The sequence below is a fragment of the Naegleria gruberi genome (assembly GCF_000004985.1).
Source record: "Naegleria gruberi genomic scaffold NAEGRscaffold_34, whole genome shotgun sequence".
NCBI lineage: Eukaryota > Heterolobosea > Eutetramitea > Acrasida > Naegleriidae > Naegleria > Naegleria gruberi.
The window spans coordinates 327,867-339,635 of record NW_003163293.1 but is presented as its reverse complement, the minus strand read 5'-3'; the positions used below and the strand labels follow the sequence as shown (position 1 = coordinate 339,635).

Here is an 11,769-nt window from a genome sequence, read left to right as displayed (position 1 = left end):
CAAGAAGATGGAAATCTACTGGAATGCAATTGCTGTCTCCCATTATTATTTTGGTGATTTTGGTGGTCATGAAGGAGGTTTTGCAAGCTAACTTTTCAGGTGAGAGTGCAATTCATCAGCCAATTGAGCTAATTCATAAGGGAATTCAAGTGCCAACTCAACAATCGTATGACAATGGAATTGCTTTAAAATTTTACGAATGCAAACCGAATGGTGGAAGAGCTTGTTACAAATTAGTTTATTCTGCTAATGGTATTTCATTTGGAGAGAAGGTAATGGAATTGTTAATTTCTGATTACAATTTGAAACAAGACACTGATTACAAAATGTTTACAACCAAAAGTGAGATGGAAAATTGGATGTACACTCATCAAAATCAAACCATGTTTGGTATTTCATTCATTCCAAATGGTCCACTAGATACCATTGATACCATTTCATATACCATGTACTATAATAGAACTAGAGAGGATTTGAAAACTCCACTCCTCTCCTTACAAAATCTAATTGACAATAACATTGTTTATTTGAGAATGAAAGATTTGGGCAGAACTCAAGAACTTGCTGATTCTAGAAATTCAATTCAGGTTGACTTTAAGAGTTTTCCACAACCTCCTCAAAGTAAGAATGGAGAAGTTTTATTGTACAATTATTCAGGACCAACCTTCTTTAGTATTGGAGCCATGATTGTCTTGATTATTTCATTGAATAGTTTGGTTGTTGAGAAGGAGTTTCGTCTAAGATTTGCCATGATTATGATGGGAATGAAAGAATCTGCCTATTTCCTATCATGGTTCATTACATTCTTGATTATCTGTGCCGTTTTCTCATTGGTCAATGTGATTGGTGGCATGATCTTTCAAATTTCAATCTTTTTGAATACTGACTTTATTGTTCTTTATGTATTATTCTTTAGTTTCACATTTTCCTTGATTTGTTTAGCTTTCCTATTATCAACTTTTATCAAGGAATCGAAATCTGCTCTAGTTTTGGGATTTACAGTTTTGGCAATTTCCTTTGTAAGTACTATTCATTAACATCACATTCAAATTAACATGATTCAGATTTTGAACTTGACAGTTTCGAATAGTAACATTGTCTACATGCTCTATTCCTCTTCCATCACTCCTCTCATAGTTGTAATCTTCTCCTTCTATCCACCTTTCAACTTTGCCAAGGTTTTCATTGACATTGCTGTAAAAGCATTGCCAGTTTACGATTCCACACAAAGAAAGTACGTTACTGGTCCAGGTTACACAATCGAAGATTTATTTATTGGAAAGAACACTTACGATTATGTTCCTGGTTCGTGGTTGGGAATTTTAACACTTTTCCTTAATGGGTTATTGTTTCTCGTCTTGTATTGGTATTGTGATAATGTAATTTCTGATGGAAATGGTGTTAGAAAGTCACCAATTTTCTTCTTATATCCTTCGTATTGGGGAATTAATAGATGGAAATCCAAGTCGAAACTTGATGCAAATGACGAAACTGATATGCATCAAATGGAAACTCAAGATATAAAGAATGAGTTTTCCAAGGCACGTGATTTCAATCAGAATGCCATTGTCAGAATCATCTCACTGAGAAGAACATTTTCTTCATTCTTGGCCAAAATTGCTTTGAAAATTCTTCCCGCCAAATTTAGAAAATTCTTCTCTGAGAAGAAAGCTCTCAAAGGTTTGAATTTAATTGTGCAAGATAATCAATGTGTTAGTTTGTTGGGCCATAATGGAGCTGGTAAATCAACCACAATGAATATTTTGACTGGGCTGTTCCAGCAATCATCTGGTGAAGCTTTCATTGCTGGATTGAATGTGAGAGATTCGATGGAAGATATTCGAAAGCAATTGGGAATGTGTCCACAACATGATATTTTGTGGGACGATTTGACAGCTGAGGAGCATTTGGAATTGTTTGGAGATTTGAAAGGAGTTCCAAGAAAACAAAGAACTGAACAAGTTAGCAACTTTTTGGAATCGGTTGACTTGTCAAAAGTTGGCCATCACTTGACAAAGACTTATTCAGGTGGTATGAAGAGAAGATTATCCATTTGTATTGCTTGTATTGGTAATCCAAAGTTGGTTCTCTTAGATGAGCCAACCACTGGTTTGGTAAGTTTATTCACAACTTTAGTTTTCTTTATTCACCTCATTAGGATCCATATTCAAGAAAGAAAGCATGGAATTTAATTCACAAAATGAAAGAAGGAAGAGCCATGATTCTTACCACACATGCCATGGACGAAGCCGATTATTTATCTGACAAGATTGCTATCATGGCTCATGGTCAACTGAAATGTGTTGGAAATTCACTTTCAATCAAAGCCCAATATGGAAGTGGTTACAATCTCATGGTTGTGGCCAACACTGGACACGAGCAACATGTTATTTCAATGGTCAACTCTCGAATTTCGAATGTAAATATTGTAAGCGAAAGTGCTGGAAACTTTATCTTTAACATTCCCAAGCAGCAACTTGCAGAATTATCGGATTTAATCTCAGATTTGGAAAATTCAACTTTAGGAATTAAAGATTGGGGAATTTCTCAAACAACTTTGGAAGAAGTTTATTTGAAAGTTACGCAGAAATCAGATTTTTCGTATGCGAATGTGAAATCATCTTCAATTGCAAAGAATCAAGAGCTTGATGAGGTGAAAGTTTAATAAACCTAGTGATAAATTTTATTAGAAATGAGTTTAGTATTATACATTGTCTGAGATTAGATCGAAATTAGTTTTGTTTCCATCAATTTTTTCGTAAAGATAACCAAATATCGAGCTGTCGAACACATTTTCAGTTTCTTCACTCAAGTCAAATTCCATTACTGAAAAGAATAAACCTTTCGAATGTGGTTCAAGCGAAGCAACTTTCAAATACGAATGATACAATTGACAAACCAGAAGAGAAATAGTGCAAGCAAGTAAAACATCAACTGTGTAATGTTCTTTGGCCAACAATATTCCCAAACATCCAACAATATGCAAAATAATCAGCAAGAGATTCGTCCAGATTCTTCCAACCCATTCCTTATTCGAATAATACCAAACAAACCAACAAACCACACTCAACGAAGTTGCATGCCCTGAAAAAACATAATCTCCACACGTTTCTCCTCCACTAAACCCAAAAATATTAACAGCCCTCACAAACCTTTCGTCTGGTTTCAACGATTGCAATTGACCACAAGTTTGCAAATATTCGATTGTTGGAACGCTGAAAGTTGTAACAGCAATACAAACAGCTCTCAAATTCATGATACTCGCCACGATGAATAGCAACCTACTCATGATGGAGAATCGATGAGTTTTGTTAAATATTGACAAGGTGATGAGAATAACAACGAGTAAGCCAGTGATAGTTTCTGATAAAGTAAAGGCGATTCGAATAGGTTTCGTCAAGTTGGAAAGAAGAATGTCGTGAGCAGGTGCTTGAGAAATCTTAACATTTGGAATGGCCATGTACATGGTAACAATTTTTGTTATTAAACTCGATGAGAAAAAGTAGATTAGGATAAAAATGTTCTTGAGAAGAATCTTGACATGTTTCCAATATTTGAAAACCTCAGGTTGTTCTTCTTGGATTGTCTTTGAGGTATTGTTTAGATAGTACATGTTGTTGTGTTGGGAATCTTCTTGTTGGAAAGTGGAAGAATGTTTCATTTCAGATGAGGTTTCGAATAGTGATGATGACATTCTTTTTGTTGAGTGAATTGATATGAATTGGGCATCTCAATATGAAGAATCGTACATTTAAACATGGTTTCTTTCATTGGCGTATTAATTCGCATTAGTCTCACTTTATATCGGTCATCTTTGAGCCTAGTTATTCGAAAGATGGACGAAACTAATTCTTGATAGGACTGTATTCCTCTCATTGCCAATAACATATGAATCAACAAGCAAATATGTTTCTTTCCATTTTTGTCCATAAAAGCGCTGGTTTCGAATAAAAATGACATTTCCAAAGCAAACCATTGGAAAATTGCAGCATTCTGCAGTCGTCATGTTATCAACCCTCATCACTGAAGAATTATACGATATGAGATGCTTTTGTAATATTTGTCAATTATTTACAGTTTCAATTTACAGTTTGGATTAGTTTCATGACTTTGTTTCTTTGAATAATTTTCAGTTTCAAGGAGAATAAATTTCGAATAAACAATATAAATATGGATGAAACATTGCATTATTTCAAATTTTCATTTCTAATCCAGAAAACTAAACTCACTACAGTTTCACACTTTACAATAAAAATTACAAATATCTTGAAAAAATCTCAATAAAACAAATCTTAATGAAATTATTCCACCTTCTCCCAATTTACAATATTTTACAATTGTAATCTTTCACTTTTTGTAATCGGTATTGATTATCTTACTTTATCTTTCAAATCAAAAATATCCAAATAAGGAATCTGCGAGTACATTATAGTAACCACCAAACAGCAAAATAATCCACTCTCAAAAACATTTAGTTACTCTTTCATCATCTAAAAAAAAATATTCGAAACGAAATGAAGAAACTCTCATTCACAATCTTGTGTTGTTTGGCCATTCTTTCCGTGTCCATCATTGCAGTTTCCGCATCCTCTTCCTTCTTGGCAGAAATTGTCGAATTGGCAGATTCTTACAAGGGTGGTTCCAGTGGCGGTGGCGGTGGCGGTGGTTCTGGTGGTGGTCGTGGAGGTTCTGGTGGTTCCAGAGGTGGTGGTAGCCGTGGAGGTAGCTCTGGTAGCAGAGGAGGTTCCAGAGGTGGAAGATCCAGTGGTCAATCAGGTAGATCAGGTAGATCAGGTAGATCCAATGGAAGATCCAGTGGTGGTAAATCCAATGGTAGATCATCAGGTAAAACTGGACGATCTGGACCATCTTCCAAATCAACCAAATCAAATAAGGGTCTTGCAGGTAGAATGGCAGGTAGAACTCGTACTGCAGGTCTCAAAGCAGCTCAAGCTCGTGCTTCTCTTTCCAAATTAGCCAACTCAATTACCAGTAAATTCTCAAAAGTTAGTCCTACATTGAGTAAGGCATTTACTGGATTAGTTGGTCCAAATATGGCAAAGGCATTCTCTGCTATGGCTAAGGCTGCTGCTGTGAATGTTAAGGGTCCACGTGTCAATTCATTAACTGCTCGTTTTAATGCTGCTTTTGCTGCTCAACCTGCAGTCACTGGAAAGTTGACAGCTGCTGCCATTCAAACATCTGTCAAAAATAGAGCTCTAGCTCAACAACCTGCTGCTGCTTCTGTTGCAACTGTTTCTGGTTACAAGATTGATAAGGGTTTACTTACTAAGAATGAAGCATTCTCTACTAAGGGTTACGTTCCACAATCCAAGTCAGGTACTGTCGTTGGTAAATCAGGTGTTACTGTTGGTACTGGTTTCGATATTGGACAACAAAATGTTAAGGGTTTGAAATCTCTTGGACTTTCACCTAGTTTAGTCGATAAACTTTCTCCATATACTGGTTTGAAACAACAAGCTGCCAAGAATTTCCTATCAAAGAATCCATTATCCCTATCACCTGCTGAAGCTAAAGCCATTGATAAGGCAGTTATGGACAAGTCACTTGCCTCCTTGGCCAAAGATTATGAAGCAGCTGCTGCCAAAAATCCAAATGCTGTCAAGAATTTCAAGGATTTGCCATCATCTGTCCAATCAGTTGCTTACAGTGTCCAACATCAATATGGAAGTATTAAGAAGGCCACTCCTGGATTTTTTGGTCAATTGACTAAGAATGATTATAAGGGAATGGTTAATAATTTGAGAAACTTTGGTGATAAATATTCTACTAGAAGAAATCGTGAAGCTGATCATTTGGAAAGTGGTTTGAAGGGTGCTTCAGGATAAATCAATTCAAATACTAAAGGATAAATTCAAATTGTTGTTATCTGAAACTATTGTTGAATTTTTTAATATTTATTTATTCTCTCAATAGAATTTCGAATTTCGTTCTGGGTTTCGTTTAGATGCGACCAAAATTGAAATAACATTTGATGTTTTGAAAACTGAGAAATTAATTGAATTGTAACTTGAAGTTCATTGTTCTATGGTTATGAACTTTCGAATAAAAACTACCTACTAAATATAACCAGTTAGTTTTTAAAAAAAATTATATCAACAAATACAATGAGGATTGCCTATCCAATTTACACCTTAGATGTTTCTTCAATTTCAACACCATATTCCACATCAAGTCCCCAATCATGTCCAAACTTTTTTATACGAAAGAAACTTCAAACTAAATTCAATCATCTCGATATTCCAGATGATATTTGCTATCAAATCATGACCTTCCTCGATCTCAAGTTTATTCTAACCACCTGTGCATTAATCTCCAAGCAATGGTTATACGAAAGTCTGCAACACGTCAAATTGAGCTATAAAATTAAGAGTTCAACAAGCGCTTATTCGATTCTAAAGAAAATGGCAAGTTCAGAATCGAGATTTATTCCAAATATTACAGAATTGGATTTTTCGTGTCAATTCAGAGACGAATCAAGATTGGAAGATAGTGGAATACGTTTGATTTCGTCCAATTCTCATATTCGAAACCTACGTTCGCTGAACATTCCATTGAACCGAATTCAAGACTACAGTTTGGAAACTTTCATAGTTGAAGATATCACTAACAGTTTAACAAGTTTAAACTTGAATGGAAATTACATTACTGATAAGGGAATTTTATCAATTTCCATTTGTGAAAATTTAAAAAATTTAACATATTTGGATATTGGATACAACGATTTTACAGATGAAGGAATGAATCATCTTGCCAATAGTCCATGTTTAACAAAATTAACTCATTTGGATGTTAGCCAAAGTGCCATTACCAAAATTGGAATGAATTTTCTGTGCAGTTCAGAGAATTTCAAAAACTTGACAAATTTGTTTGTAGAAAAAACAAAAATTGGTGATGAAGGCATGCGATCGATTGCAAAATGTAAGAAAATGCCCAATTTAACTCTTCTGAATGCATGCGATTGTGAAATTGGTTTTGATGGCATGATGTCATTTGCAACAAGTCAAAATTTCACTAATTTGAAGAATTTGTTTCTGAGCAGGAATGTGGAAATTGGAAATGATCCAATTATTGAGATGGCAAGAAATCCTGCCTTTCAGAATTTGGTAAAATTGAATATTTGTAAAATTGGAATTACTGATCCAGCCGTCAAGTGTATTGCTGAAAGTGAATTTATTGGAAACTTACGGTCTATTGCCCTCAATTACAATAATTTAACTCAAGAAGGTCTCACATCATTAATGTCAAGCACCAATTTTTCCAAGTTGACCGAACTTGACATTTGCTTACATCATATCAATGACGAACTCTGCGAACTAATTTTAAATGGAAACAATATGGGAAAAGTTAAATATCTGGGAATATATGAGGAAGGTGATTATGGATGTCAAAGAGTTGCAAATGCTCCAACCTTAGTGAACCTTACAAGTCTTGATTATCGATTGACAGAAATTACGAGTTTAGGATGCAGTTTTCTATGTAAAAGCCAATACTTGATTAATTTAACGGTAATAAGATTATCTGGTAATCCAATTGGTAAAGAAGGTGCTTTCCACATTGCAAGGAATGAAAACTTTTCCAAATTAAGAAAACTCATTTTACAAAAATGTAAAATTTCAGATGAAGGAGTCAGATACCTTGCACAAAGTACAAACCTCAATAATGTGTCAGAGCTTAATATAAGCGATAATCAAATATCCTTCATTGGTGTTGAATATATTTGTCGGACAACAGAATTGAAAAGTTTGAGATTTTTAGATATTTTTCAAAATGATATTGGAGATATTGGAAAGGGATGGTTGTGGAATATTAAACGATTCGAAACCATTCGTATGAATGAAAGTTATTAAACACTATTGTAAACTTTTTTCAAATTGTAAAATTTCAATTTACTTTATAGACCTAACAGTAAAATGAACTTTTTCAAACATTTCAAAAAAAATGTCTCAACATCAACAGCTAGACCCTTCCCTTCTCAAACTCTTTGAGGAGATCCGAGAGGATCAGACCATTGAATATTGGGATTATCGTAAATTTCGTGATGAGAGAAAAATTGAATGGTTTGATTTGACTACAAAACCACTTCCATCCTCCTTGAATCATGATTCCGACAATAATCCAACTCATTCTGTTGAAAATTTAGGAGTGCAAATTTCATTACTGATGGAAAATCCATACGGAACAACTCAATATTACATATTAAACGATGAAAATTTGAGAAATAAGGCAAAGATTCAAGAATTATATGAAAAAGTTGAGGAATTATATGGGAAATCAATGAGAGATGAAATTAAAGTGTTAAATGCAGGAGCATTTGTTGATACTGGAGGAGGAGGTTTTGGATTTGTTCATCATGTTGTCTATTGTCCTCAATTATTTGTTTTGGCAATTATGGAATATGGAGAATGGTAGTAGTTATGATATCCTTATTATGAAATAACAAAATACCATAAATATTGAGATTTTTGTAATCAAGTTCCCCGTCAACTCAACCAATTTAAATTATTAATCAAAAAAAAATGCTCAAAATCTACCACCACTATAGCTACAACGATAGAACACCAACCAATCACCAAGAACCATTTCATATTGTAAATCTGAATACTTGCACAACCATTAAAATTCCTGATTTTGAGAGAATTAAAAAAGTAGAGGTCAATCAGACAAATGTAGTCATCTTATCGGAGAGTGGTCAGGTTTATATTTTCAAATATGATGATTTTGCTGATAGCAGCATAATACAAGTTCCTTATCTTCTCGACACTACCCATACAAATGATGGAAAATTATTTATTGAAGATATTTCAACATTTTCCGAGGGATCAACACTTTATTTGGTTCGTGATGAGATCAATAATACTTATCTCTATGGAAGTGGCATTTCGGCCCATGATTGTTTTGGATTAGGTAATAGTCATTGTATGAATGAGGATGGTACGGAGAAATTTACTCTCCTGTACACTCCTCCGACCGTCAATGGATTTAGACAGCAAATTACACATATTGCATCATGTTTTTCCTTTACAATAATCGTTTTGGATTGTCATGATATTAGAATTTCAGGTCAGGATTGGGTGAATTCTGTTCACACGGTAATGGGTTGGCAAGTAAGCCAGTTTTGTTGTGAAAAGAAAATTAAGAAAATTGAATGTGCCAGTTTTCAATTTTTTGTAATATTTGAAGATGATACTGTAATGTTTTGTGGAGATAATGCAAGTAATCAGATGCCACATAGGGAGGGTACTGCACATTTTTCTGTTGATTATGAAATGAAAATTTCTGAAGCTTTTGGAGGATACGATTGTACGGTAGTGAGATTTGCAAACACTACTCCAACTTGTGAGAATTACAGGTTATATGGAGCAATGATGGAATATAAGAATTTGAAACAGTTGTTGAGCTCTTATCCACAATTTTCTGAATCCAACATAGACAATGCAAAGATTAGATATATTAAGGATATATTCTTTATTGAATTCAATGGATTATTTTATGCGATAAGCAATTGTCATAATGTGAGATATGTGGTGGATGCTTCAAAAGAATTTGATGGAATTCCTGGAAACAATTATCAAGTTACTGCACACTCAAGAACAGTTGTTTTTTACAAAACATTTTCAGCAGTCATTTATCCCAAGTTAGCTACTTATCTTCAAAATCGATCAATACTCACTGATTGCTATTTTCAGTTTGAATGATTTGTAAGGTGAATATTGCAATATGTCTTTATGAATACCAAATGAAAACACTCTATTTACATGTGGAACATTGAGATTACTTATCAAAATAAGTTTCTGGCCTGTGCTAAACTGAAATTGAGTCAATTTTACAAAGATGTTATTGAGTACTGCTGTGAAGAAAACTATGCAATTTGTAAATGAACCTTTCCATAATTATAGTTATCAAAAAAAATGTCAACAATTAAAGAAGAGGATTCATCATGGATTGATGAATATCAAACTTCGGAACTGAAAGAAGATTTTGGATTTAAATATGAAGAGGAAATTCCACTTTCGTATAATTTTTCATCTCATAAAGTTGAAACTCTTTCGGATCACATTTCTGCTGAAATATTCGAGAATTATGATAAGACTCAAATTAAAGTTGTAGATTTGTTTCCAAATAATCGAATGGGGTTAACTGGATTTTTAATAGAAAATTGTTTTTCATCAGACGAATGCCAACTAATGATTAAAGCAATGGAAACGGTTGGACTTGATTTCAAGTTGAGTGGAAATCGTCATTGCTTTAGAAAATCAATCATGGATGAGAAGCTCTCTGAAATTCTATTCGAAAGAAGTCGAGACTTTCTTCCACAATCTTACAAAGTTTCTGGAATTGACAGACCTCTTCAAGGCCTCAATCCCATGATTCGATACATCAAGTATCTCCACAAGAAATTCGGTCACAAATTTGGACCTCACGTAGATGCTGCCAATCATTCCAACAATTGTAAAAGTTTCTTTACATTCATGGTTTATTTGAATGATGATTTTGAGGGAGGAGAGACCGTCTTTCTAGAGAAGGGTTTCCAAGCTCGTATTAAACCAAAAACTGGAACTGTTTGTGTATTTGAGCAAGATGTAAGACAACTCTTACACGAAGGTCTGGAAGTTGAAGGAGACGAAAATTGTAAAAAGTACATTCTCAGATCAGATGTCATGTACCGTCCTTAATTGACGCAGAACAATGCAATTTCACAATAAACATCTAGCTCTACATCTGGACAACTTATTTTCAAAGCAGCAATTATTGATTCCTTTCCATTACGTCATTTACAATACTATATGAACGTTGAAAATGTTTCAGAAACTTCACCAGCATATGCAGTTTGGAGGGAAATTAGAAGCAAAAAAAAAGAAAAAGAACGTTAAAGCGTACACATTAGGAAGATCTTTTAGAATCGTATTAAACATTTATTATCATCATAGTAATAATATAAATATTAATAGCGAGAGAGCTTGTGTTATTGTTGGTGAAAAGGAATAACAAATAGAAGATCAATTTTGATAAATATTATAATTTAATATTATAACGGAAAATAATTAAAAACAAATCAACAACAATTCTCGGAGAAGGAAGAAAATGGTCAAAATTTACGGATTATTCATCTTGAAACAACAACATTCAAGCAAACCTTTAGTGTTGAGTAGTAATGTAGATAGTGGATGGTATAGTTTCTTCTATACTGATCAAATCACAGAAATTACAGTCTTTTTGGCTAAATTATTGGCAGAAAAGACTCAACCTGGGTTGAGACAACAAGTTGAAAAGGATGATTTGGTTGGTTATGTACAAAAAACAAAGGAAGGAATGAGTTGTGTATTGGTCACTGATAAGGATTATCCATTAAGAGTGGCTTTTGATTTGGTTAGATATACTTTGAGAGCATTCTCAGATTGGTTGATGAAGTCTTCCTTCACAACATTCACAAAGGACAATGAATGTTCGCAATTTAATGCCCAACTCAAAGAACTCATGACCAAATATCAAGATCCAACCAAAGGAGACACCATGTATAAGCTTAAACAAGATATCGAAGACACTAAGGAAGTTCTCCATCAAACTCTTGATAAATTATTGGAACGAGGAACTCATATTGATAAGCTCATTGAACAAACCAATGAATTATCGGATGGAGCTAAAGATTTTTATAGAAAAACTAGAAAATCAACTTGTTGTACCATTTTGTAAATATTTTGTAAATTTTCAAAATTAAATTCTTGTAATATGACAATGATACATAAA

At 33.9% G+C, this 11,769-nt stretch overlaps 7 protein-coding genes across 7 annotated transcripts; 6 read left to right on the top strand and 1 right to left on the bottom strand.

Moving 5' to 3' along the window:
• Positions 1-23: 23 nt before the first annotated feature.
• Positions 24-2,665, top strand: NAEGRDRAFT_69484 (uncharacterized protein; the record flags this gene model as incomplete). The annotated part of the gene is made up of 3 exons (XM_002675437.1): positions 24-1,019; positions 1,065-2,114; positions 2,159-2,665. 3 exons carry the CDS (start codon positions 24-26, stop codon positions 2,663-2,665), a joined length of 2,553 nt encoding a protein of 850 aa, XP_002675483.1.
• Positions 2,666-2,704: 39 nt separating this feature from the next.
• NAEGRDRAFT_69483 (uncharacterized protein) lies at positions 2,705-3,694 on the bottom strand (the record flags this gene model as incomplete). The annotated part of the gene is made up of 1 exon (XM_002675333.1): positions 2,705-3,694. The coding sequence occupies one exon, from the start codon at positions 3,692-3,694 to the stop codon at positions 2,705-2,707; it is 990 nt and encodes a 329-aa protein (XP_002675379.1).
• Positions 3,695-4,514: 820 nt separating this feature from the next.
• Positions 4,515-5,888, top strand: NAEGRDRAFT_58515 (pesticin domain protein; the record flags this gene model as incomplete). The annotated part of the gene is made up of 1 exon (XM_002675436.1): positions 4,515-5,888. One exon carries the CDS (start codon positions 4,515-4,517, stop codon positions 5,847-5,849), a length of 1,335 nt encoding a protein of 444 aa, XP_002675482.1. The 3' UTR covers positions 5,850-5,888.
• Positions 5,889-6,128: 240 nt separating this feature from the next.
• Positions 6,129-7,871, top strand: NAEGRDRAFT_50346 (uncharacterized protein; the record flags this gene model as incomplete). Its single annotated transcript, XM_002675435.1, has 1 exon — positions 6,129-7,871. One exon carries the CDS (start codon positions 6,129-6,131, stop codon positions 7,869-7,871), a length of 1,743 nt encoding a protein of 580 aa, XP_002675481.1.
• A 669-nt stretch (positions 7,872-8,540) lies between these two features.
• NAEGRDRAFT_69480 (uncharacterized protein) lies at positions 8,541-9,719 on the top strand (the record flags this gene model as incomplete). The annotated part of the gene is made up of 1 exon (XM_002675434.1): positions 8,541-9,719. The coding sequence occupies one exon, from the start codon at positions 8,541-8,543 to the stop codon at positions 9,717-9,719; it is 1,179 nt and encodes a 392-aa protein (XP_002675480.1).
• A 213-nt stretch (positions 9,720-9,932) lies between these two features.
• Positions 9,933-10,739, top strand: NAEGRDRAFT_80341 (oxidoreductase; the record flags this gene model as incomplete). The annotated part of the gene is made up of 1 exon (XM_002675433.1): positions 9,933-10,739. One exon carries the CDS (start codon positions 9,933-9,935, stop codon positions 10,695-10,697), a length of 765 nt encoding a protein of 254 aa, XP_002675479.1. The 3' UTR covers positions 10,698-10,739.
• Positions 10,740-11,106: 367 nt separating this feature from the next.
• On the top strand, positions 11,107-11,715 carry NAEGRDRAFT_69478 (uncharacterized protein; the record flags this gene model as incomplete). Its single annotated transcript, XM_002675432.1, has 1 exon — positions 11,107-11,715. One exon carries the CDS (start codon positions 11,107-11,109, stop codon positions 11,713-11,715), a length of 609 nt encoding a protein of 202 aa, XP_002675478.1.
• Between the last annotated feature and the right edge of the window lie 54 nt (positions 11,716-11,769).